General features: G+C 45.4%; 1 protein-coding gene across 2 annotated transcripts; it reads right to left on the reverse strand.

Moving 5' to 3' along the window:
• Window positions 1-1,765: 1,765 nt before the first annotated feature.
• Window positions 1,766-25,912, reverse strand: SCPEP1 (serine carboxypeptidase 1). Of its 2 annotated transcripts, none has more exons than XM_081181403.1 (13): window positions 25,712-25,912; window positions 20,549-20,694; window positions 19,261-19,350; window positions 17,264-17,419; window positions 15,411-15,485; window positions 14,655-14,727; window positions 14,476-14,513; window positions 13,122-13,250; window positions 11,880-11,973; window positions 11,213-11,326; window positions 8,345-8,482; window positions 5,529-5,692; window positions 1,766-3,320 (listed from the first exon to the last, which is right to left on the reverse strand). In XM_081181403.1, the coding sequence occupies exons 1-13, from the start codon at window positions 25,767-25,769 to the stop codon at window positions 3,255-3,257; spliced, it is 1,341 nt and encodes a 446-aa protein (XP_081037529.1). In that variant the 5' UTR covers window positions 25,770-25,912; the 3' UTR covers window positions 1,766-3,254. The 2 variants fall into 2 exon arrangements, with proteins under 2 accessions (XP_081037529.1, XP_081037528.1); XM_081181402.1 differs by having other exon boundaries at window positions 15,411-15,481; window positions 17,260-17,419; window positions 25,712-25,910.
• Window positions 25,913-26,850: the final 938 nt, after the last annotated feature.

A 26,850-nucleotide genomic window follows, 5' to 3' on the forward strand; every position in this document is an offset into this window, starting at 1 on the left:
TTGTGACTGTCAACTGTTTCAAATTAATTTTAATATTGCTTTTCTAAAGCGCTGCAACCTGTCCTTAGATCTCACGAAGGGAGGTTAACAGCTCGAAAATAAAATAAAATACTTGGATCAGGCTTCCAATCTGTACATGCCATGAAGCTCATAGGCAGTGTCTGAAATTCGCCAGATTGCGACCAAGTGAAGATGCCTGCGTGTCAGGATGGCACCCAACATCTCCACCATCTGGAGGTTTATTCCTGGAGATCCTTGGAGCCGAACTGTTTTCACACACTAATTCCACATCCTGTAGAATTCTATCCGTTCTATTTTATCTGCACAATCTGAACGCATTTCAGGAACCAAAATGCTTTTTTTGTGTGCAGGCTGAGCAGGAGCAGGGAATGACTTTAGAGTTAACCGCAGTACCTTGTTATCATTTCCCCTACCCCACTTCCCTGTTCACAGTTGTGAAGAACCGCATTTGTGGATGAACCACCTACCTTGCCACTTGTGTGTCATCGCACATTCTAGTCTGTGACCCTCTTTCATAACTGCTTAAATTGTTAACACTATGCAGTCTATGGTGGGATATTTAAAGTCTCCTTACTCCATCTGGTGGCTCAGAAGTCCACTGCAACGTTATGAGTAACCAGACAACAGGGCCAAGAATCCGTGACAATTAATGAAGGTACAGAATATATCTTTGTGGGCGGATTTATTGGTTTTTTTTTTAAGAGGTTCAGATGTATTATATGTCTCAGAAAAATGGGATGATGCACAGAAGTAAAACTGCAACAGATTCTGTCTACGCTTGCTGAAAAATCAGCACAAACGTTTTGGGTGGAATCGGGCAGAAAATCTCTGTAGCAAACAGCTGTATTAAGTTGTCATCTTTTAAAAGGAAAATAAAAATCTAAAGCTATGTTGTGGAATCCTCTCCTCCTCCAAAGTGGTGCCATGCCCTCAGCTGCAATCACAGCTATTAAAGGTAAAGGGACCCCTGATCATTAGGTCCAGTCGTGGCCGACTCTGGGGTTGCGGCGCTCATCTCGCTTTATTGGCCGAGGGAGCCGGTGTACAGCTTCCGGGGTCATGTGGCCAGCATGACTAAGCCGCCTCTGGCGAACCAGAACAGCGCATGGAAATGCCGTTTACCTTCACGCCGGAGCGGTACCTATTTATCTACTTGCACTTTGACGTGCTTTCAAACTGCTAGGTTGGCAGGAGCAGGGACTGAGCAACGGGAGCTCCCCCTGTCGCGGGGATTCGAACCGCTGACCTTCTGATCGGCAAGTCCTAGGCTCTGTGGCTTAACCCACAGCGCCACCTGCATCCCATCCAATCACAGCTATTATCAAGTAGCAATTAATAGCTCAGTCGGTAGAGCACAAGTCTCTTTATCTCAGGGTTGTGGGTTTGATTCCCATGCTGGGCAAAAGATTCCTAGCATTCTGGCTGGAGTTGATGGGAGCTGGGAGTCCAACACCATCCATAGCGCTACAGGCTCCCCACTGCTGGTTTAGAGGAAGGTAGGTAAATCGGTTTCTATCCCAAACCCAGAGAAATAATGGCATCAGGGCATACACAAAGCCTAGGCCGCCACAACAGGCAGACTGAGAACGACAGAAGCTCTGTTTTAGTAAACAAAGGTGGGCATCTAAACCTTAACATATGTGTTAATGGCCTATGGAGAAGTATTCACCGGAAACATATAATTGTCTCTAAGTGTTTGTTTTGAAGAGCTCTGCGTGCAGAGTTCATATGCACCATGCAAATGTGGCTTCCATCCATTTATTATTTATTCAGAGTCATCAGAAAGACATGCATTACATAAATAAGCAACATGGTTTCCATTTCCAACATCCGGCATATTTGAACAAGACATAGCGCTCTCCTCCTGGACAAATGTTCGAGAGATGTATTGCAATTTGATCTTGGGGTGCTGCTATATAGACTTCTAAACTCGGGGGGAGGGCACGGGCGCGACGGGACAGCCACGAGAGGACAACGCAAAGCAGCATCTGGCAAGACCTTTTCCTTCATCTTCCCATTTCACAGAGCAACAAAGGTCCAGAGATCTGCATACCCACCTTGGGAGTTTCTGGTTGAGGGCCTCGTTTCATTCAAGGAAGGGTTGTAAACAGCAAAAACCAAACAAGCCTAGCAACTAGTCCTCATTAAGGTGGCAGCAGCTGCCTTTACTGCCAGCTGCCCAATTTAACAAGAAAACGTGAAGCACAGGAAAGAATACCTACCAAAAAACACACAACACCATTACAATGTCGTGCTGGGTTTTTAAACGACAGGATGAGTTACTGCGCAGATAGTTTCCACTGGGTCAAGTTCAAGTGGGAAAACTGGGCAGGAGTGCAAGGGTTAAGCACTGCCCCATTCCCTACTAGTCCTCTGCCACTGCTGGTCCCTCTGCCCAAGACTGTAGCCTCAATCACATCAACAGTGAAAAACAGGGGCGCTGATGCTGCGATCGCTGTGGCCTGTTTGCCCACGGCCATGTTTCAGACCTTTGTGCCGTAGATCAAGCTTCAGGAGGTTGCAAAAGGAAGACTGGTATCTTTGGGAATTTAAAGCTAGGGCTGCAAGCCCAGACTGCCTGTGTAACAGTGCTTTTCTGAATGCGTATATATATATATAAAAAATAGTCACCTTAAAATTAGATGTAATAAAATTTCCCTATCATAATTTGCATTTCCCCATCCCCACCCCACACATTTTACAAGCCTGTGAACTTTGGTGCCACGTGGGCTTTTGTCTCCAGGGTCAGCCAAACAGCCCCACCCAGCCAGACTACAAAGTGGCTCCTAATCAGTATATTTTGTAGGCTTGTTTTGTTTTCTACATAGAAGGTTGCCCTGAGTCGTTCACAGCAAACGCCGTGGTTTAATAGAAGGGCTCGTCTAACAGAGCCTCTGCTTTTCACTCGTCCTCCGGGGGCTCGGCAAACCTCAGTTGATCCTAAGCTCTTACCCGTTTTAAGCGGCGACGGTGCAGAAAGCAGATGTTCGGTGAATTACTTTATCGTACCGAAGGTCAGTGGGGGTACCGCGGAGGCAGAGGCTGTGGTTTCAGAGGAGTGTGAAGGGCAATGCTTTAAAAAAAAAAAGCCTTGCATAGCGTATCATATAGGGAAAAGACTCCACCGCGCTGAAGAGCTACTGTCCCACCCGCAAGTTCCGTGTGCAATGAGAACATTCCAACAGCATGATGCGCTCTTGTGGGAAAGCCAAGCCAGCCGGCCCCCAGTTCTCTTAGCGGCATTGGCGGGTCACCATCTTGACCATTTTCAGCGCCATATCTCCTTGGTCGGCTGGTACCTGTTAAGGAGAGCAACGTGATCTTTACTCTCTTTCCATTATTACATTTTTATTCCACCTTTTCTCCAGAGAGCTCGTACACAAACACACTTCTTCCTGTCTCCATTTAATCCTTGCATCAGCAGTGTGAGGTAGGTTAGGCTGAGAGATAATCGGCTTCACGGCTGAGAGGGGATTTCAACCCTGGTCTCCTAGGTCCAAGCACAGTGGTACCTCGGAAGTCGAACGGAATCCGTTCCGGAAGTCCATTTGACTTCCAAAATGTTTGGAAACCAAGGCGTGGCTTCCGATTGGCTGCAGGAAGCTCCTGCAGCCAATCGGAAGCCGCGTTGGATGTTCAGATTCCAAAGAACATTCACAAACTGCAACACTCACTTCCGGGTTTGTGGTGTTCAGGAGCCAAAACGTTCGACTTGCAATGCGTTCGGGATTCAAGCCTTTTACAATGTGGCTGGGGCTTTTGGGGGTTGTTTTTGTTTTTATTTTGATTTTATCTTGTGAACTACCCTGAGACCTGCGGGTATAGGGCAGTCTGCAAACTATTATTATTATTAATAATAATAATTCTTCAGGACTCTATCACATCATGCTGGCATGCATGGACTGCTATTAACTCTTTTATTATTTGTCTGTCTGTCACTATGCTTTTTTATTATGTTTTTATTATGGATGTTCTGTAACGTGTTTCTAATGTTGTACACTGCCCCAGGATCTTTTGATAAAGAGTGGTATGAAAACTGAATAAATAATAAATAATGATGATAGAAGCTGCTAGAGAGAATGTCACAGGTAGCCACAGCTAATGATTAGTCATTTAGAAAAGAAAAGGGGGGGGCAAACCCCAGCTATAATATTATTCATCTCAGGATTTGCTATCGTTTAAAGACAGTGATCCAGAGATGCCAGGGTAAGGCTCCCCTCCCCTCCACACACAGTATGTTTTGGCATAGGTAGAGCACCGTAAGAGAAATCTGAGGCCTACTGATTTCAAGCGCAACGACGGGATTGAAAAATTCCCAAGAAACAAAGGCCAGTGCAATCTCATCATATCACTATCGTCTAATGAAAGGTCTCAACTTATGGGAGCCTGCCAGCTTGAATAAATTGTCCAATCATCATTGTGCCCGCTCCACGCTTCCACACTGTAAGAAACAGAACTGCAGCGACTACTGCGACATCAAGAGATTTGTCTCTTGCTGGCAGTTGGTGATTTCAGGATTTTCCCTAACTACCTACAGGGTTTAGTCATTTTGACATGGCCCCTTAAGGACAAAGCAGTTGTGTTCGCTTCCCTTTCCCTTTCATCCTTTGTAGTTCTTATTCAGGCCCAGGCAGGTACCAGAAGTATAAAGGGCCCCTGGACGGTTACGTCCAGTCAAAAGCAATTATGGGGTTGCGGCCCTCATCTCGCTTTCAGGCCGAGGGAACCGGCGTTTGTCCACAGACAGCTTTCCAGGTCATGTGGCCAGCATGACTAAACCGCTTCCTGAGCAACGGGACACCGTGACAGAAACCAGAGCACATGGAAATGTTGTTTACCTTCCCGCTGCAGCCATACCTATTTATCTACTTGTACTGGTGTGCTTTCGAACTGCTAGATTGGCAGGAGCTGGGACAGAGCAACGGGAGCTCACCCCGTCGAAAGGGATTCGAACCGCCGACTTTCTGATTGGCAAGCCCAAGAGGCTCAGTGGTTTAGACCACAGTGCCACCTGCATACCAGAAGTAGCCTAGCCTTGGCTCGATGACAAACAGCCCCCAGCCCTATTTCAAGTGCCTTTTTGTGGAACTGTTATGACTATAAGCCTGGTCACATATAACCTATTGGTTTTTATGTATTTCTCTCTCTTAAACACACAGGCCTGAAGAAAGATACTTTGCAGCTTGAAAGCTTCTAGCAGTATTTTATAAAACCAGCTGGACCAATAAAAGGTTTCAACTCAATTGTTCCGTGTTCCTTGTTCTGTGAAATATTAAGACGGCTATTATAATTATTTCCTTTGGCACCTTGCACGGGAGCATAAGTGAAGATTCTCCATACGGTGCTAAATCCCTGCTCTCCGAGTCATTGCACCCAAAAATGATGTACTGCAACTGCCAACAAAGTAACTCCTTGAAAAGACTGCAACAGGAGCATCCAATTTAAAGCAATCAAGCCTCCTTTATATTCCATTTTGTTTCTTTCCCAAGGCATACGAGTTAACTTACCATGTGCCCAGCTTTCAGAATCCAGAAAAAGTCCAGGTTTTCGTAGGATTTATGGAAAGCGGCCGTCGCTGTGGATTCTGATCCTACATATAAAGGCTTCCATCTTTGCGCAGTAAACTTTTTCAGCATGGGCCACTTCAGTTTCCGCAGCCATGCTTCCTGGCCTAAACAGATAATTGAGGGGGGGGGGGGAGAGAAAATGCTCATGTAAGAGAGAGGTGTCCTGTTTTGCCAGACATCACACTCCACAAAAAATGGTGGCGGTAGCGGGAAACGTCCTTATTGGGTTTTTCTGCCTGTTTTAGAAGACCCTGGAATACCACACTTTCCCCCCAGCCCTGCAATAATCAATATACAGTGGTAACTCTGATTACGTACTTAATTCGTTCTGGAGGTCCGTTCTTAACCTGAAGCTGTTCTTAACCTGAGGTACCACTTTAGCTAATGGGGCCTCCCGCTGCCGCCGTGCTGCCGCTGCCCGATTTCTGTTCTCATCCTGAAGCAAAGTTCTTAACAGGAGGTACTATTTCTGGGTTAGCGGAGTCTGTAACCTGAAGCGTCTGTAACCTGAGGTACCACTGTAATCAATTTAAAGGAACAAAAAAGAGCTCCATAGGAAGCCTGAAAGGGGGTAAAGTTAAAGGACTCCTGGACGGTTAAGTCCAGTCAAAGGCGACTATGGGGTTGTGGCGCTCATCTCGCTTCCAGGCCGAGGGAGCAGAGTTTGCCTATGCTTGGCATAGAAACTTGTTTTTCTTTTAACCCTGCGGCATACATCTCTGTTCCTCCCTTAGTGCATGTATAGGCAAACCTGGCCCTCCATATGTTTTGGGACTACAACTCCCATCATCCCTAGCTAACAGGACCAGTGGTCAGGGATGATGGGAATTGTAGTCTCAAAACATCTGGCGGGCCGAGTTTGCCTATGCCTGGTCTTAACAATGGGTGGATCTACACACGGGCAGGGGGGACCACTATAAATAAGTCAGAAATTAGATTATAACAATAAATAAATAAAAAACCCTATGGAAAAGGGCGTATTAAAAAATTCCTGCTCTCTGGCGCCATCTGGTGCTGCATGTTTATAGCACATTCAAATCACTGTTTCTTTACTAACGTAGCCGAGTCCAGTATCTTAGGAAGGCAAGCCGGAATTGTTAAGAAACTGTAGTTTGGGATTGGACATTACAAACTGCATTCTCCTCTTCGTGGCTGTACTGGGTAAGAGAGGACAGAGCACTCGTGCAGGAAACACTATTAATTGGCACTGAATCCAAACCAGAATGAGGAACCAAGGGGAGGAATATTGAAATAGAGTGACTCAACTGGCAACAGGATGAGATGTTACAAAAAGGTGGGTTGCCAACTGCCCGAGGAGAACCATGACACTATCAGGGAAACATTTAAGACATTTCTAAGCAACTGGCACGTGCACACAGAATATGCCTGTGACTTCTACAGTCACCGCCTCTCGTCTCCACCCTGTCTTTCCTGATACTAACAATTATAGTCTCTGGAACCGCCTTCAAAATTACTTTTCTAAATTGGCTGCTGCGGATTCACCTCTTCCTGGCAGGTTGTTTGCATCTTAAATGCAAACCTGAGCCAGCAAGCTTGTTCCCAAGTCAGGTCTCCACAAACCATGTTGCCTTAGGTGTAAAGAGATAACGACATAAAAGTGGATATTTGAATACAGTGGACTCTCGGGTTGTGAACATGATCCGTGCGGGATGCACGTTCGCAACCCGCAGAGGCGCGTCTGCGCATGCACGGGTTGCGACTCGGCGCTTCTGTGCATGTGCGACTGCTGAAACCCAGAAGTCACCCGTTCCGGTACTTCCGTGTTTCGGTGGTCCAAAACCTGAGAAAACGCAACTTGAAGCGTCTGGAACCCGAGGTATGACTGTATAGGCTTTGTACATTTTGCAGAAGTTCTTGTTTTAGCCTAGGACAAGGCAACCTGGTTATAATCCAAATATTTGGGCAGGCATTCAAGCATGCTTCCAGAAGCCTGAGTTCTCAGGGCATTGGTCATATTGCCTTGTGATGAAACAGGCCCTGAAAGCCAGTCAGTTGTGTATATTATCAACTGCACACTGCAAGAACTCAGCCTGAATGGCTTATCAGAATTGCACATGTTTGCAGCTCCTCGTATGCTGGGTTGACAGACAGTTGCAGGAGGTGGGAGGAAGCAAATATTACCGCATTTTTTGCTTTACAAGACTCACTTTTTGCCTCCTAAAAAATAAGGGGAAATGTGTGTGCGTCTTATGGAGCGAATGCAGGCTGCGCAGCTATCCCAGAAGCCAGAGCAGCAAGAGGGATTGCTGCTTTCACTGCGCAGCGATCCCTCTTGCTGTTCTGGCTTCTGAGATTCAGAATATTTATTTTCTTGTTTACCTCCTCCCCAAACTAGGTGCGTCTTATGGTCTGGTGCATCTTATAGAGTGAAAAATACGGTAAGTTTCTAGATCTTAAAGCTTTGAAAACATTGGAGTAACGACTGGTGAAGTCTCAGAATGGGGCACAGCAAGTATTTGAACTCCTTAGCAAGCAAGTTTAACACTTCTACCAAGGTTTCCCAAACTTGGGTCTCCAGCTGTTTTTGGACTACAACTCCCTTCATCTCTACCTAGCAAGACCAGTGGTCAGGGATGATGGGAATTGTAGTCTGAAAACAGTTTGGGAAACCCTGCTACATAGTATCATGACTGTGAGACGCAAATGGGATTTCAAAAATGCGATGCCTTGCCTATAGCGTCATCCTCCCTCTCTCTGCTGACCCCTGACCCTTGCACCCCCAGAAAAATCCTTACCTATGGTAGAAACGATGAGATCCAACTGCCCATTGTAGACAGTAACATTGACGTTGGCTGCCAGCAAGTCATCTACGATATCTATTACATTCTTCATGAAGTCTTCAGCCATATTCGCAAACACGTCTTTTGACTGGCCTGGAAGAATGATGGCAAAAACATTAAGAGACAGGGGCAAGGAAAGGAAATATAATCAGCGTGGCTTTTCCACTCATGGGGCCAGGCTCTGAGTTATCCGAGTCAGTATGATATACTGCTAAGGAGAAGTAGAACATTTTATGCGTTGGAGAAGAAATCAGAACTTTCAATGGCATGTACTTTCTTTAAGAAACAACAGTCGACCACCTTCCATTTTTTCTGTGCAAATAAAACTGCGTATCAACTCCAACAATGTATTTGCATTTTTTAAAAAAATAGAAGTGCGAATTTTAAAGTCTTCATGTATATACGCTCTTCTCATTAAACAGAGAAAAGTAATTGAAAAGAATATACTTCCACATGCTCTCTTTAAACTAAACAAGCCTGCCAAGACAGACAGAGTTTTCCACCAAGGTTCACAACTGCCATCAGGTCAGAATGTAATTTAGACTCAAAGGCTTGTGTCCAACTAAGTACTACTCAGAGTAAACCCACTGACATTAACGCAGCTAAGTTATGTCCAATAATTTCAATGAGTCTACTCCAGGGGTCAGCAAACTTTTTAAGCAAGGGGCTGGTCCACTGTCCCTCAGACCTTGTGGGGGGCCGGACTATATTTTGAAAAGAAAAAAAGGAACAAATTCCTATGCCCCACAAATAACCCAGAGATGCATTTTTTTTAAAAGTACACATTCTACTCATGTAAAAACACGCTGATTCCCGGACCGTCCACGGGCGAGATTTAGAAGGTGATTGAGCCGGATCTGGCCCCCGGGCCTTAGTTTGCCTACCCATGGTCTACTCCAAGTATGACGAAGATTAGATGCAATCCACAGGGTGGTTGTCCACTAAGGTTTACTCAGAGTAAACCTACTGAAACCTAGGCATGTCCATTAAGTCTAATGGGTCTACACTTGAGTAAAACTTAGTTGACTATCACCCGTTGGTTGGGATCTTGAGTTTCCTTCTGCCCATGGAACACTCCAACTAGCAGAAAGAGGAGGCAACTTTAGTAGATACTTTCTTTCCCCACTGCTCCCCACAAATCTGCTCTGGAGCACTGGGGACAAGTGGGGCTGCAACAGGGCTGGATTTAGGGTTGATGAGGCCCTAAGCTACTAAAGGTAATGGGGCCCTTTATAAGTAAGTAAGTAAAATATTTAATATAATTATAATATTTCTATATAGTACTATAGTAGCAAGTGGGGGTAAATAGGGAACTGCACTTGTAAATAATAATATAGGCCTACTAAATAATAAGGGACGCGGGTGGTGCTGTGGGTTAAACCACAGAGCCTAGGACTTGCCGATCAGAAGGCTGGCGGTTCGAATCCCCACAACTGGGTGAGCTCCCGTTGCTCTGTCCCAGCTCCTGCCAACCTAGCAGTTCAAAAGCACATCCAAGTGCAAGTAGATAAATAGGTACCGCTCCAGCAGGAAGGTAAATGGCGTTTCCGTGTACTGCTCTGGTTCGCCAGAAGCAGCTTAGTCATGCTGGCCACATGACCCGGAAGCTGTACGCCGCCGGCTCCTTCGGCCAATAAAGCGAGATGAGCATCGCAAAGCCCAGAGTTGGCCACGACTGGACCTAATGGTCAGGGGTCCCTTTACCATTACCTTTACTTCATAATAAAGATGAATATTTTTCTAAAGTAATTTTATAACGGCATCAAAATAAACAAATTATGTATTACATGAAACCAATCAGTAGGCGTAAGACTCACACCCTTAGTCTATGCTGCCTGATCATCAGTCTATAAGCACTCTTTAATATTAGATAACAGGTACAACAGCTTGGCCGACATTCATCCAGTCCAGGCAGACTGTAGGCACCCTATATAGAAATGAGCAAACCAGTGATATTTTAGGGAGCAGGCTAGCGGGGGAAGGGGGCATGACTTACATCAAAGGAGCCTACACAACACAAAAACACTTGTTGTGTATAGGTTTTATTTTATTTGTTTTTTATCTTATATTTTGGAAATGTACATCCAGTTTTTTCCCCTTTAATTTTTTTGGGGGTGCCCCAACAGAGCTATAGCTTGTTTAACTTATACATAAATCTGGCACTGGGCTGCGTGTGTGTGTGTGTGTGTGTGTGTGTGTGTGTGTGTGCGCGTGCGCGCTTTTGATGGAAGCCACTTCTGCTCTTTGAACAGATGGGATTTTCCACTGGGTCGCAATTTCTTTCTTTGTACAGTGGTGCCTCTGGTTACGAACTTAATTCGTTCCGGAGGTCCGTTCTTAACCTGAAACCGTTCTTAACCTGAGGTACCACTATCGCTAATGGGGCCTTCCGCTGCTGCTGCCATGCGATTTCTGTTCTCATCCTGAGGTAAAGTTCTTAACCCAAGATACTACTTCCGGGTTAGCGGAGTCTGTAACCCAAAGTGTTTGTAACTCAAGGTGTTACTAACCCGAGGTACCACTGTAGAATCCAGTTCAAAAAGTGGAAGACTTATAGGGAAACAGACTGGAAATGCTCTATCACAGGAATAAGCAAACTCAGCCCTCCAGATGTTTTGAGACTACAACTCCCATCATCCCTGACCACTGGTCCTGTTAGCTAGGGTTCATGGGAGTTGTAGTCCCAAAACATCTGGAGGGCCGAGTTTGCCTATGCCTGCTTTATCAAAAGGACCACCCCCTCAATTTTCCAGAGATCAGAGTATACAAAATACCGCTTATTTTCAGGAAATTTTCAGCTTTATTCCAGAGTTATGGCCCTACCTCCCCATTTGACATGGTCTGGAATTATTTTCAGCTTCTTCCTGATGGGCCCGTTCATCAAATCACTCAGCTTGTCCTTACTTTGATGTTGTACATGACGCTGGAATAGTTTCACTTACGGAAAGAGAAGGGGAGAGAAATAAAGAAAGGCTTTTATTGGAGACTGCATGAGCCGGTTTATCTGGAAAGATGACGCATATTAATTATAGAGCCTAAATCCTCACCCTTCAGTTGCAAGAACTGCAGGGTGATTCCTAGTAGGCCAAAAATTTAAAAACCAACAAAACAAAAACAGCCTACAATAGCTGGGGGGGAAATCAGACAGCGTGAGACAGCAATAAAACATCCCATGAGTGGCAGCAGAATCAAAACTAATAGCTAAAAGACAAATTAAAAAGTCATGGCTTGGCACCGTCATGCAATTTGGTGCTAGGAAAGATTCCCCAGGAGAAATATTTCCTTTCCTTGGTCATATGATCTGTCTAGTCATATGACCCAGTGCAGCATCCAAGGCCATAAATGAGGCCTTGCGTGGAAAAACATGGAAATTCCCAAATCCTACGGCTGCCACCAAATGTGACGGTTGGAGGAAATGTGCCTGGGGCACAAAGATATTTCTGGCAATGATAAACCTGCCGTCAAATAGGGCATTTCCCTCTGAACTTACACACAGGGACTGTTTCGCTTGCAATGGACGCAGCAGCTGTGGATGAAGTAGTATCCTGAGTCAGAATGTTATAGAAATTCACACCATTCGTGTACTAGAAAAGAAAACGGATAATGAAGTGAGGAGAGCGAGAAGGAGAGCTTCTCACCAGAAGACATCAGTACACCTCAGCTTTATACAGCTCTGGGTTTTCCCCCATGACAAGTCAAAATTCAGCTTTCTGGTGGGGGAGAATGAGCTTTTTTAGGAAGGCGATTGTCCAAAAAGTTGTGGAGGGGTTTTTTTGACATACACTTCCTGGTTCTGTTTGCAAAAAAAACCACAGACCTATGCCAACCCTACCACAAGTCATGAGTTGAGTCTCCTTTACACCCAGTCATCAAACTGTCTCTGCTTCTTCAAAACTACTAACCCAGGGGTCGGCAAGGCTTACCGGGCATGGGCTGGATCACTCCCACAGAGATCTTCCATGGGCCAGACTGCTGCAGCCCGACACTGGAAATCGTATCTGCGCACGTCCGCGGCTCTGGAAATAACTTCTGCACATGCTCAGACGCCTAAAATTGTGCCTCTGCAGAAGCGATTTTCGGCATCTGGGCATGTGCAGAAGCGATTTCCAGCACCGTGGACATAGGTAAAGGTAAAGGGACCCCTGATCATTAGGTCCAGTTGTGGCCGACTCTGGGGTTGCGGGGCTCATCTCGCTTTATTGGCCAAGGGAGCCGGCGTACAACTTCTGGGTCATGTGGCCAGCATGACTAAGCCGCTTCTGGCAAACCAGAGCAGCGCACAGAAATGCCGTTTACCTTCCCGCCAGAGTGGTACCTATTTATCTACTTGCACTTGGACGTGCTTTTGAACTGCTAGGTTGGCAGGAGCAGGGACCGAGCAATGGGAGCTCACCCCGTTGCGGGGATTCGAACCGTCGACCTTCTGATCGGCAAGTCCTAGGCTCTGTGGTTTAACCCACAGCGCCACCAGCGTCCCTCATCGTGGGCATGCACAGACGCAATTTCCGGCATCCGGGCATGCACAGAAGCGATTTCCGGAGCCGCAGAAGAGAGTACCTGTGCCATGCTGCACTGGTTTAGCGCAGCGCGCGGGGACTCGCCAAGCAAGCGGCTCAGTTCGGGGGTGGCTCATGGGCCAGTTAAGCAACCCTCATAGGCCGCTTCCGGCCCACGGGTCTTAGGTTGCTGACCTCTGTCTAATCTGCTCACACAGACTCCTTACAAAGCTTACCTCCTCTATGGTATCTTCGGCCTTACTCCAAAGCAATGTAGCCAGCTTGAATTGCCTTTTATTCATAGCATCAAGGACCTTCTTGGCAGCCGTGGTCACTTGTTTTAAACCTTTATCGTCAAGGTAAGACTGCAGTGCAAAATAGGGAAAATGAACATACATGAAAATCGTATGACAGATGTGTTGACCACCCTGCCATATGCTGGGGACAAGGTCTCTATACTTTCAAGAAGACAGTCCCTCTATTTGAAAGGGGTCCTCTGTTCAAAAGGATGTGTGGTCCAAAGATGGGTTAAAGATCAAAAACTATAAAAAAGAGACAGCAGGGACCTTGAAGTTGCTTATCAACACTTAGCACCCAGAGCAATAAATAATAATAATAATAATTTATTATTTATACCCTGCCCATCTGGCTGGGTTTCCCCAGCCACTCTGGGCGGCTCCCAATCAATACAGCATTAAATATTAGAAACTTCCCTGAACAGGGCTGCCTTCAGATGTCTTTTAAAATAAGATAGCTGCTTATTTCCTTCACATCTGAAAGGAGGGCGTTCCACGGGGCGGGCGCCACTACCGAGAAGGCCCTCTGTCTGGTTCCCTGTAACCTCACTTCTCGCAATGAGGGAACCGCCAGAAGGCCCTCGGTGCTGGACCTCAGTGTCCGGGCTGAATGATGGGGGTGGAGACGCTCCTTCAGGTATACAGGACCGAGGCTGTTTAGGGCTTTAAAGGTCAGCACCAACACTTTGAATTGTGCTCGGAAACGTACTGGGAGCCAATGCAGATCTCTCAGAACCGGTGTTATGTGGTCCCGGCGGCCACTCCCAGTCACCAGTCTAGCTGCTGCATTCTGGATTAATTGCAGAAAGGCCAGGTACACACCAAGTCATAGTATTCTGCACTATGGTAGGGCATATTGTGTATTTCAAAAATTTTATCTATACACTTAAACTAGCACATGTAATTCTTATGCAAGTCTGAATCCTCTTTTATTCGGTGATGCCTGAAGCTCCGTACATACCACATCTATAAAGCACCCCAGACAAACACAAGGTATCCTGGGAATTGCAGTTTACTCATCACAGAGTTTAACAAATGACAATCTGCAGGATTATTTGGGAGGGCGGGAGAATGTGCTTTAAATGTATGGTGTGTACACAGTATAAGGGGCCGCCCTAGCATCTGAGAGTACTGCAGCCCGAACAAGAGGGAGTGGCTTTTGCATTTCACATGAAAAATGACCAACTGCCTATGGAAATACAAGGATTCTGGGCTGGATGGGCCTTAGATCTGATGGTTCTCATGAAAAAGTAAAAAACTAACTGCGAAAAGCATGGACCGAGTAAACACTTACAGTGCTGTAAAGGTAAGGTCCCCAGGAAATCACAGAATCTAAAGGGGGAAAAAGAAAAATCATGAGTTTCCATGATGCAATAGACTTCCTTAACAGCCAGCTAAATCCACTCCAGCTGAAAAAAATCCCTGATTACAAGGACGACAGGAGAGATGTTCTCAAGACTCCCATTAACATACCTAGAGGAGAAATCCACGAATCGCCAAGCGCTACACCGAGAAAATTGCACTGTATGGTCCCAGCTTGAACAGCCTTTGAAAAAGAAAAAAAAAGTCAACAAGAGTTTGTGTAAAATGAGATCTACACCAATATAATATGTAATATTTTGAGTAGGGCACCAGCAATTTGACAGTACCGCTTTCAAGAACACATGAACCTATAAACAGAGCCTGTAGATTTCGGATGCTGTTTCAGAGCGAACAGAGAGGAAGCCAGTATAGTCGTACCTTGGTTCTCGAACGGAATCTGTTCCGGAAGTCCGTTTGACTTCCGAAAACGCTTAAAACCAAGGTGCGGCTTCCGATTGGCTGTAGGAGTTTCCTGCACTTAATCAGAACCTGCGGAACCCGCATCGGATGTTTGGGTTCCAAAAAACGTTCGCAAACTGGAACACTCACTTCCAGGTTTGTGGCGTTCAGGAGCCAAAATTTTCGAGTCACAAGGTGTTTGAGAACCAAGGTACGACTGTTTTCCACAACTGATGGCAACGGTGGCAGATGATTATTAGCTAGCACCCATGAGAAGAGTCATGTTGCTAAGGAAGAATCCAATCTCTTTAGCACAGAGATGGGAAACCTGTCACCCTTCAGACTCCATCAGCCACAGCCAGCATGACCAATGGTCAGAGATGAGGGAAGCTGTAGCCCAGTGACCTCTAGAGGGCCACAAGTTATTGCCTCCCCGCCTTCAGGGAAAGGTTTGTTTGATCCACGTACCTTATGCAGTTCCAAAGCGACGCCAGCAGCCATTTTGCCTCCGTACGATTCTGAAAAGATGTAGAAAGGGACTTTCTACAAGAGAAATCCCATGAAAGCAGTTAAGGTTTTGGGCACCGTACATTCTATTCGCCTGCCCCTCATCTCCAAACAGACAAAAATAAAAGTTTCGGCGTTTCCTTCCTCCCCAAACACACCGAAAATTGAACTATTCTGAGGAGCGAGGCCAGATTATAAAGCCTTCACTTCCATTTGCAATCATGAAGGGTAAATAAGACCACAAGTTAGTGACCATATACATCACTGAACAACTCCGGCATGGCCAAAATCAGGAATTATGGGAACTGTAGGATCCCCGCTGAGGATTTGGTCATCAGATTTTTGCCACATTCTCTTTCCAAAAATAAAACAAACTCCTCCACTACAAACTAAGTGTACCAAATTGGATTGATGTGCATGAGATCTTATGAATGCCGGTTTTCACTTCTGAAAAACCAAGGACTAGAATATTATTTCATCCGACTCATCTCGAAGGAGCCCAAGGCACCTAGTTCCTCCATTTCATTCTCGCAACAACCCAGTAAGGTACGATGGGGTCAATCACTCTCAGCCTAAGGTTACCAAATGAGCTGAGCAAGGATTTGATTTCCTCAGACTTCCTCAAACACATTGCCCGATTTGAGGAAGCCGAGAATGTGAAGCAGTAAGTGCAAAAGAGCAGGAAATAAACAAAGTGTTGAGACTCTCATGCTCCAATCCCTGTACTCTACAATGGCTTTGGAAACTCTCAAACCTTTCTGGAAAGTCATTCAGCCTAGTAACTTAAAAACACAAAACTGGGATTCTAAAATGGACGTATACTTCCCCTTTTCATCGAGCATCATTTGCAGGGCGGGGAAATTCTCAACACAAGAGGGGCATTCAGATGTCATGATAAAACGATGGCTTATTGGGACAGGAATGAGCTCACACGCTCCTCCCATCTCTCCTGATTTCCGGTGTATTTCCTTTGATTCATCATAGTTCAGCATTCTGTCTGAACCCTAAACTGAGATTGATCCCAGGTATGGTTTGTTACAACAAACAACCCACCGTCATAACCCTTGGTTTAAAGACTTGCCAATTTTTCAGATTAATGGCAGTTTGGGGTCTGGAGGAACATTAAACTATGGTTAATCAAACTGGAAGTAAAAATACTTCCAAATTCTACCATGTAACCAATGACCTCATGTCACACACATCACGGCAGGGATGGTGGGTAGAGATAATAGTGTCATAAGTAATCACCATAATATGTACATTTGACTTCAAAATGTTGGACACTCGATTCTTTTCTCTTTTTTTAAATAAAATTATTAGATTTTCCACCGTGATAACACAAACCACAAAGCAAGATGATACACAAAAACAGAAAAAAAGAAAAAAGAAGAAAGAGAAAAGGAAAAAAGGGGGGAAAGAGGGAACAATAAACAGATAAACTATAACAACAAACTTAATTCTTCACAAATCCAACCTTTTAAACATCTTGGTTGACTTCCTCAAATCCCTCCCTTCTGAGTTTCCTTGTAATTAAAAGTAACAGCTTTCCAATATCATTATTAAACTAAAACAATTTCAATTATAGTCCATCTTAGTCACTTTTCTTAACATTCTAAATCCCATTTATTTAACTGTAACTTAATTTAATCCTAGACCTATTTGTTTATTTCAAGTAATTTCTATTTTTTTATATTACATGGACACTCGATTCTAGGCTCGTGTGGCCATTCAGTGGACTACTTGCAGCTCTAGCTGTAGAAGTAACATTTCCTACCTAATACTTAAAATTATTCCATCCTTATCTGGTTACTTGCCTGGAATTCGGGCATAGACTTGAAGAATTGTCTGAGAACCACCATCAGGTCTGTGGAGACTGTGCAGAGATTTGTGGCGTACGCAAGCGTATCGTTCACATAGCTGAATCCAGTGCCAACAGGGTTATCGACAAACAGCAAGCTTGCTGTCTGCAGCTGCATCACCAAAAGAAAACAGAGTAAGCCTTCTATATGTTGTTGTTGTTTAGTTGTTTAGCCGTGTCCGACTCTTCGTGACCCCATGGACCAGAGCACGCCAGGCACTCCTGTCTTCCACTGCCTCCCGCAGTTTGGTCAGACTCATGTTCGTAGCTTCGAGAACACTGTCCAACCTTCTATAAGCAGTAGTATGGCTCAAGATGACTTGACAACAGAGCAAAGTGTGGCTGTGCATTTGGTAAAGAAAAACCCTCCCCAAAGTTTTCACATTTCCCTTTTCCATCAGGTTCAGATGTTTGCAACAGATAGATTCAAACTGGGCAAAACAAGGAAAATAATTTCAATGCCCCATAAGTGGACTATTCCTCAGAGCTGTAGCTAATGGGTATGTGTGTGTATGTGTGGCTAGCCAGGTTTTTTGGACCCAGATGAAGCCTCCAGAGAGGTGCCAATGAGGCTCCTAGCCTCTGTGTGTGTATGTGTGTGCGCATGCAAATGTGTGGGGTGTGCCAAACGTGAAACAAAGCCCTTTTTTGCCCCTCCTGTTCCAGGTTATTGTTTTTCGACTGCATTGTTTGAGGTTTTAGAAGATGGTGTGTAAATATATATACAAAGAAAGCCACAGTACAAACTCTTTAACGTACGCTTGCAAGTTTTGACTATCAGCATAAGCAGCAACAAGCCTTTGAGGCTAGCTAATCTTGTGAAACACACACACACCACCACCACAACAACAACATTGACAATGACTTTTACCACCCACATAATGTACAGAAATTAAGCAAGTGAGGCTTTTCCTGGAATTACAATTCCATTTTTCACTCAGGATGATGTTTCACCCACTTCATTTCTGTTTGTTGGGCTCGTTTAAAAGGATCAGGGCCAGTTAAAACTTCCATTGTTTGGTTTTTATCACATTTTTAAAATATAATTTTCATTATTACCGTTTCCAAAATCACATTCACATTCGAATATATATTTCCACCATTACTATCTTTTTTTATGACAAAACATTCAACGACTTCCCTTCCCCGATTCCTTTAATTTCCCCACCATTCCTGCACATTCTTACATGTCCTTTTAGTTTATTTTCTCCCTTTATTCTTCCTTTTTTCTATATTATACCATTGAATTTACCTTAATCCTGCTAGCTTTTTCACTTGTTTACAGTTATTTTCCAAATAGTCTCCTTTTTATTGTTGCAAACCACGATGACACATTTCTGCGATATAGCAGTATTCAAATATTTTTACAAATAAATGACTAAATAAAATAAGTGCCAACTCTGGTTCCAAGATGAAAACATGCAGGAAGGATCCTAAAGCTCACATATTGTATGGGCAAAGGAAAACAGAAACGGGAAACAGAAACTGTAATATAGAAGAAGAAGAAGAAGAAGAAGAAGAAGAAGAAGAAGAGGAGTTTGGATTTGATATCCCGCCTTTCACTCCCCTTCAGGAGTCTCAAAGCGGCTAACAATCTCCTTTCCCTTCCTCCCCCACAACAAACACTCTGTGAGTGGGGCTGAGAGACTTCAAAGAAGTGTGACTAGCCCAAGGTCACCCAGCAGCTGCATGTGGGGGAGCGGAGACGCGAACCCGGTTCACCAGATTACGAGTCTACCGCTCTTAACCACTACACCACACTGGCTCATATAGTATGATCAACTGCAACGTGCAGAGATCATGATCTGGAAGAGCCATTCGTATTAAATTCCATGGGACACACTTTTCCCTGCTTAATCTCATAATCATGTGAGCAAGCATGGTTAACTCCTTAGACAGCAACGGGTGGGTGGGTAGGAAATGAATCTTCTAGTCACAAGCCATGATACATACCCAAGTTGTCTTTCTTGGCTTTAGATCACTATTTAAAGGGCCAATCTCTTCAAAGTTTCCGAATCCTGTTCCTGAAGCCCCCGGGCCACCCTGTGAATCCACACAGATTAGGGAAAAAAGGAGAGAAAAACAGATTATAAACCTTTTATAGCCCTTCCCTTCTTTGTCTTCACAAAACCCCTATGAAGTAGGTCATCAGAGGTAGATGGTTTCTCCTATGGCTGAACATGGATTGCGTTTCCTCAGCAATCACTGCAAGATGTTAAACTACAACTCCCATCATCCCTGACCATTGGGCTTTACGGTCTGGCGCTGATGGGAGTTGGAGTCCAACATCAGCCAGTAGGGCTGGGCGATATCTGGTTTTCAACATTGTGATGTTTCACTAGCTAAAACATCACAATATACTGATCTATAACAATGTCCTAGGACCTAGGTAAAAGGTAACGGATTCATGGACAGTTAAGTCCAGTCAAAGGTAACTACGAGGTTGCAGCGCTCATCTCCACTCTCAGGAGTCAGTGTTTGTCTACATACAGCTTTCCGGGTCATGTGGCCAGCATAACTAAACCGCTTCTGATGCAACAGAAAACCATGACGGAAACCAGAGCACATGGAAATGCCGTTTACATTTCTGCCGCAGCGGTACCTACCGTATTTTTCGCTCCAGAAGACACACTTTTTTCCTCCTAAAAAGTAAGGGAAAATATCTGTGTGTCTTATGGAGCGAATGTGTGGTCGATCGCTGGCTCCCTTTCCGGCCCCGGCCCCTTGCCCAGGCCTCCATTGTTGAATGCTCTGCAGACGGAGGCTGTTTGTTTCCCCAGCGACATGTGATTGGCTGATTAGATTATATGTCTGGAAACTGTAGAAACAACTCCCTTTCCTTTCCTAAAGAAGCTGCAGAACTGTGAGTTTAACCCTATAAAAACAGGATTTTTTCCCTTTGCAAAGTAAGCTCAACAACTTTGAGCTGATCCTCAAAAAAATGGCTCCCCCCCTTTCCCCTTCTAAAAACTAGGTGCATTTTATGTTTAGGTGCATCTTATGGAGCGGAAAAATACGATATTTATCTACTTGCACTGGTTTGCTTTCGAACTGCTAGGTTGGCAGGAGCTGGAAAAGGACAATGGGAGCTCACTCTGTCACAGGGAATCGCCAACCTTCTGATCGGCAAGCCCAAAAGGCTCAGTGGTTTAGACCACAGCGCCACCCGCTGCTGACCGCCACAGTAAACTGATAGCATAATCCTTCTGCAAATCACACCCCATATCCCGCCCGAACTTACCTGAAGCCACATGATCAGAGGGAGCTGCGTGAAATTCTTCGCAGGGCTGTCGGCATAGTACAGCCACCAGAACATGCTGGCGTTGGGCCTGACAGTGACATACCCCCATGCCTGCTTCGGTTCTTTTGGTTCCTCCAAATACACAGCTGAAAAGGAGGAGGAGAAAAAACACCGGTTGCTACACTTTATAGAAAGGTGGTGCATGCGCTTGACATAATAAATATGGACAGGAACCCTTTTGACTCCAGTACAGTGGTACCTCGGGATGCAAACGGGATCTGTTCCGGAGCCCCGTTCGCATCCCGAACGGAATGCAAGACGCGGCGGCGCGTCTGCGCATGCCGCGTTTTGCCGCTTCCGCGCATGACGTCATTTTGGTCGTCTGCGCATGCGCAAGTGGCGAAACCCAGACCGTTACTTCCGGGTTGCCACAGAGCGCAGCTTGAACGCACTCAACCCGAAGCACATTCAACTCGAGGTATGACTTTACCAAGATCAATGTTCGGCCCATTTCAACACACAAAGCTGCTTCTTCTATCACTGTGTCAATGATTCTGCTACTTGTGCAATGGGTCAGGCTGGTATCGTACAGTGCAACTCAAATCCATAAAAGCAGTTGCATGCCAGATCATCGCTGAAAAATTACTAGACACACCCTCGCAAAGGATTCTTAGGCAATTCAGACAAACCACAAGGCTGAGGTCAGAATATCTGCAGAAGCCCAGAGGCCTACTCTTAGAGAGGTTCAAGGCTACATTGCAAAAGGGTATTTGGTGTGATTTAAAGCAGGCATAGGCAAACTCCAGCTCTCCAGATGTTTGGGACTACAATTCCCATCATCCCTGACCACTGGTCCTGTTAGCTAGGGATGATGGGAATTGTAGTCCCAAACATCTGGAGGGCCGGAGTTTGCCTACGCCTAATTTAAAGCAATAATTTGGGTTGTATTCCACACAGCGCTAAGGTGAACATTCACCGTAAGGATTTCTGCTTGCCCAACAGAACAACCTCCCACTCTCCTCCAAGCCACCTAAATATATTTGGGGGGTTCCTCTGGAGTAGATTTGGGGATGGTGCAGGGGCCACACAGGGAAAGGAGAAGTGGGGCAAGTCCCATTGTGCATCAGCGCAAATAACCATGACTTGGGTGGGCAGTCACCTCAGCTTGGCACTGAACATTTCAAGAACATTGCTAGCTGAAGAGAGGGGTGGCAAAAGCAGCCTACGGCTCTTTCCGTAAAGTCTTGTGAACAGCTAGGATATTCTATGCACTCAGGAAAAGGAGATAACTAATTGACCTTCACCCCCACAGCTGTGTACTTAACAGTCTCGCTTGGATTATACCTCAGAATTTGTCACATTACCCAGAGGCACTGGATGTTCTGTCTACACCCCGGGAAGCTATGTATTTTTCCTCTGGCATCCCAGAGCACTGTTACTGTGGGACATACCTGAATATATTTATGCATTTAGCTTTCTGAAATGAAAATGGATGTGAATAAGAGGTTGTGGTCTGGTTCACACATCCAGCAGAAATGAGGTGGCAAAATGACTTCTTACCACTTTGAACTTACTAAAGTGGTGCCTCGGTTTCGAAAAGAATCTGTTCCGGAAGACGTTCAAGTTCTGAAATGTTCAAAAACCAAAAACTCTATAGCCGACAGCTAGGCCTCAGGATCTTGCACTCAGCGGAAGCCGCGTGGCATGTTCAACTTCCAAGGCGTGTTCGAAAACCAAAGCATTTACTTCCGTGTTTACGGCATTCGAAAACCAAAATGTTCGTCAACAGAGACGTTCGAAAACTGAGGTACCACTGTACTTCGGACTGCATGTAGGGCATTTCTGAATGCTCCACCTCTTAAGAACTCCCTAGAAGAAATTGAACACATCGGGGAGAAACCTTCTGTAGGTTATCTCCCTGCTGTTCTAGTTTTCTGCTTGCAGAGATCACGCACACAACATTCAGTAGTGCAGCTCTCCATCTGCAGACCCATTTTACCATCTCATCTTGCTACATCAGGCTTCCTCAACCTTGGTGTTTTGAGACTACAATTCCCAGAATCCCTGACCACTGGTCCTGCTAGCTAGGGATCATGGGAGTTGTAGGCCAAAAAACATCTGGAGGGCAGAGACTGAGGAAGCCATTACTGCATCAGGTGGCCTGGTGTGGAGCTGTTTCAGCAAACAGGAAGGGTTGTCACATTTCAGTCTCGCCCCACTAACTGCAGCACACAGCTTGATAAACACAGGCATAGAAACCAGCTCCTAGGCAAGTTTTTGCCATGTAGGCTTCCAATAAAACCTTGATTGTCACTCACTGCATTCCACCAATAGGATTCAGCCTTCCTCCAGAAACTGATGCCACAACAGTCAATGCAACTGCTCTGGGTGAGAGTAGCCTCCCCACCCATCTGTAGGTGTAAAGCTATGGTTGCGAATGGACTACTCCCAGAAAACGGTGCCACCTTTTTTCTCACGTGGCTGTTATGAATTCTTTCAGCAGAAATTCAGCCAGAGCCAGCCATCGCTCCATCTCTATGCTAGGAATCTAATCCCCTGTTGAATGCAGTTAATTGTTAAATCCAATAGTGCAGGTGGAGGTTTGACAAATTTAGTCCCAGAGAGTAAAATATGTAACCTGTGTGTGTTTCTATGCCTTTTTATTTCCCTGTGTTCCATGGGATTTACTCCCATGAAGAATGCACAGGATGGTCACTTTGGAAACACAGGGCAAATCCTGCAAACATGCAGAACTTTCACACATACATTTATTTCTGATTTATTGACCAATTTGTATACTGCCTTTAAAGGGAACAGTTACCTTCCTATCCCTGTAATCCGCAAGGGTAATAACTAGTTGCAAAGTATAAACATGTAACGAACAACGTGGAGTTAAAAACTGGATTACTGCCCATAAAAATGAGCAGAAGTCATCAGTAGAACAATGGACATGAATGAAGACTGTCACATTAAAAAGGTCAAAGATGGGGAATGAATTCCGCAATCACAGGGCCACCACCAGAACACCCTTGCTTTGGTACCCCCATCACTCTAATGCAGGCTTCCTCAACCTCGGCCCTCCAGATGCTTTGAGATTACAATTCCCATCATCTCTGACCACTGGTCCTGCTAGCTAGGGATCATGGGAGTTGTAGTCCCAAAACATCTGGAGGGCTGAGGCTGAGGAAGCCTGCTCTAATGTCTTTTACTGTTGAGATAGATACATAGCTAATGATCAAGGACAACAGGAGTTAAAGGTCAAAATCTGGGGTGCCACAGTTCCCCATTCATGTGTTGGCTAATGTGCTGCAGCAGGGGGAATCATGAAAACTGCCTACTGTAGTATGGATACTCAATATGGTGCCCTGCATTTTCTTTCAGGCTCCAAGTTCCCACCATCTCTGAGCTCTGGCCGTATTAGCTGGGTCTGCCAGGAACTGGAGTCCCATAACATCTGACTGCCCCCAACAAAGACTACCCCTGCGATACTGAAAGCTACAGGGTTAGACTGCAAAAGAGGACATCATCCCTGCACTTTTAGTTGTGGTACACACAAGGGGATTTCAGCTCTTCTTTCCCTAACAGGCTGCATAAATACTACAATGCGGTAAGTTTGGACCTCCTAAAATTCCTTTTCTTCCATTCAGACATTACAGGTTCAGGGGCCTCATGCTCCTTTTGCATCTGCACATGCAGAGACAAGGGCTGGGTGGGCAGAGAGGGTCAGGTGGAGAATAACCAACGCATCCATTTAGGGGTTCCAACCAGTGTGTTTCACTACAGAGAGCTGCAGGGATCAGCATCTGAACCATTGCAGAGATCGCCTGGCTTGAAAGTAATCAAGGCCACCAGGCAGAAAGAGCTTCTCTGTAAAAGCAAACTCATTGTGCAATCCTATACCCAGGACTTATGTTAAGGAGGGCAGAACACACAGCTGTTTTCCTCCTCTGTCTGGCTCTGTCTAGCACAGGGGTCAGCAAAGTTTATCTTGCCTGGGCCGGATCGGTCCTGCGGAGATCCCTCCGTGGGCTGGATCGCATGCACCCGCGATTTTAGCACAGAACACGAGCGGGCAACATGGTTTGGGGGCGACTCATGGGCCAGTTCCGGCCCATGGGCCTTAGAAGAAGAGTTTGGATTTGATATCCCGCTTTATCACTACCCGAAGGAGTCTCAAAGCGGCTAACATTCTCCTTTCCCTTCCTCCCCCACAACAAACACTCTGTGAGGTGAGTGGGGCTGAGAGACTTAAGAGAAGTGTGACTAGCCCAAGGTCACCCGGCAGCTGCATGTGGAGGAGCGGGGAATCGATCCCAGTTCACCAGATTACGAGTCTACAGCTCTTAACCACTACACCACACTGACTGACCCCAGGTTGCTGACCCCTGGTCTAGCAGATTTGGGATGGAATGTCTCAACAACAGTTGTTTTAAATTACTTTCTTTTGACCCCAAGTGCTTGGAAAAATCTGTCAAAATCTCTACTTTTAGCTAAGTATTTTTATTTATTTTCTTGATGGGGGGCAGCTGCCCCCACCTTTGGCTACACCCATGATCCTATAACCAGAAGCAAACCCCACTGAATCCAACAGGCATCACTCCCAGCGTACAGGATTGCGACGGTGGGCGGGAGAATGCAAGCCAGAAGCAAATTCCTTAAGATATCAGCATGGGCGTAGCGGGGCGGGGGGTGGGGAGTGCAGCTGCCCTCCCCCTAAATCAAGTAAATAAATGAAATGCTTAAGTAACTAATTTGCATTACAGATAATTCGGTTCCGCCTCCCCTAACAGAAATCCTGCCCTCCCCCCAATAAAAATAAACCCTGGCTATGCCCACGGATACCAGTGAACCCTGCTTCCAAAGAGATGTAAGTAGCTAGGAAATAATAAGTAAGCGTGCATTTACAGTTCAGTTTAACTGCGAATAATAACAACAAATATTCATACCCCAGCCGCTCTGGGCGGCTCCCAACAGAATATTAAAAACGCGATAAAACGTCAACCATTAAAAACTTCCCTAAAGAGGGTTGCCCTCGGATGTCTTCTAGAAGTCAGATAGTGGTTTGTTTTCAATCGGGCACTTCCCCGCTAGTAAGAGCTTAAAACAACACACACGAAAAAGCCAGGCACTGAGTTGCAGAGGTCAGTTCCCCTTAAAACTCACCTGAGCCCAAAGTGGCCAGAGAAAACAGCGCGATCGCCTGCGGCAGTTTCAGCAACATCTCTGCTCTTGCCCCGCGATTTCCTGGCTGGCGGTCATATGACTCTGTCTGCTTGTCAGCTGTTTGTGCGAGAGGGAAGTGCGCCTTTTTATTTAAGGGAGCCGGGCGGGCGGCAGAGCCGGGCAAGAGCCGCCCCCTTTCCACCTTAGCCGGGGAAGTGCAGCCGATGATTGATTTCCACTTGCCAGTTCCTGCAAGCTTTGCGTGTTTGCGCCGTGGGTGGGGCGAGCGTTTTGACACTCTGCGGGAAGATGGATGAGGGACACTTCGTTTCAGCGCGAGCAAGTTTGCGCGGAGGAATGCCAGCAGCACGCTGTCAAACATGCAGGTGCTTAATTACGTCGGGAGCAATTTGGTTATGCAAATGAGAGAGCTGAAGATCTGCTGGGTTTCGCACCCGATCGTGCTGCAATACCAGTTTCCTGCGTGGCTGACGCAGCTGGTTTTGCCTAATCCGTTTCGCTCTCTTGCTCTCTGTTTTTTTTTTTTGGGGGGGGGGTTGGTATAATTTTCATTAAGTTTTTCCGTTTTACATTTTAGAATATTCATTTAAACCACCTTAAAATTATCAATGACTTCCATTCTTCTCTTTCCATGGTTCATTTTGCATGCCATAAATCCCTGCATGTTTTACGTAAACTAAACCATTTGGTATTCTATTATTACATCCATCAAAACTTATCTACACAGTTGAATTTATCTTAATGCTGCCAGCATTTTAAAGTGCACACAGTTTTCACCCATATATTCAGTAAACATTTTCCAATCTCCTTTAAACGTATGTTCCTCTTGTTCTCTTATTCTTTATGTTAAGTCTGCAAGCTGTGCATATTCCGTCAGTTTAAGTTGACATTCTTCTTTAGTTGAGACCTCAATTGTTTCCCATTTGGGGGCTAACAAAACATGGGCTGTAGTAGTAGCAACATACATAAATAGTCTTTTTTGACCCCTGGGAATTTCCATCTGGATTATCCCCAACTAAAAGGACTCTGGGGTTTTTTGGGAAAGTACTTTTAAACATTTTTTTTCAATTCATTATAAATTATTTCCCAATACTCTTTTGCCCTTTTACAAGTCCACC

This window comes from Podarcis bocagei (genome assembly GCF_964188305.1).
Source record: "Podarcis bocagei genome assembly, chromosome: 2".
Taxonomy (NCBI): Eukaryota; Metazoa; Chordata; class Lepidosauria; order Squamata; family Lacertidae; genus Podarcis; species Podarcis bocagei.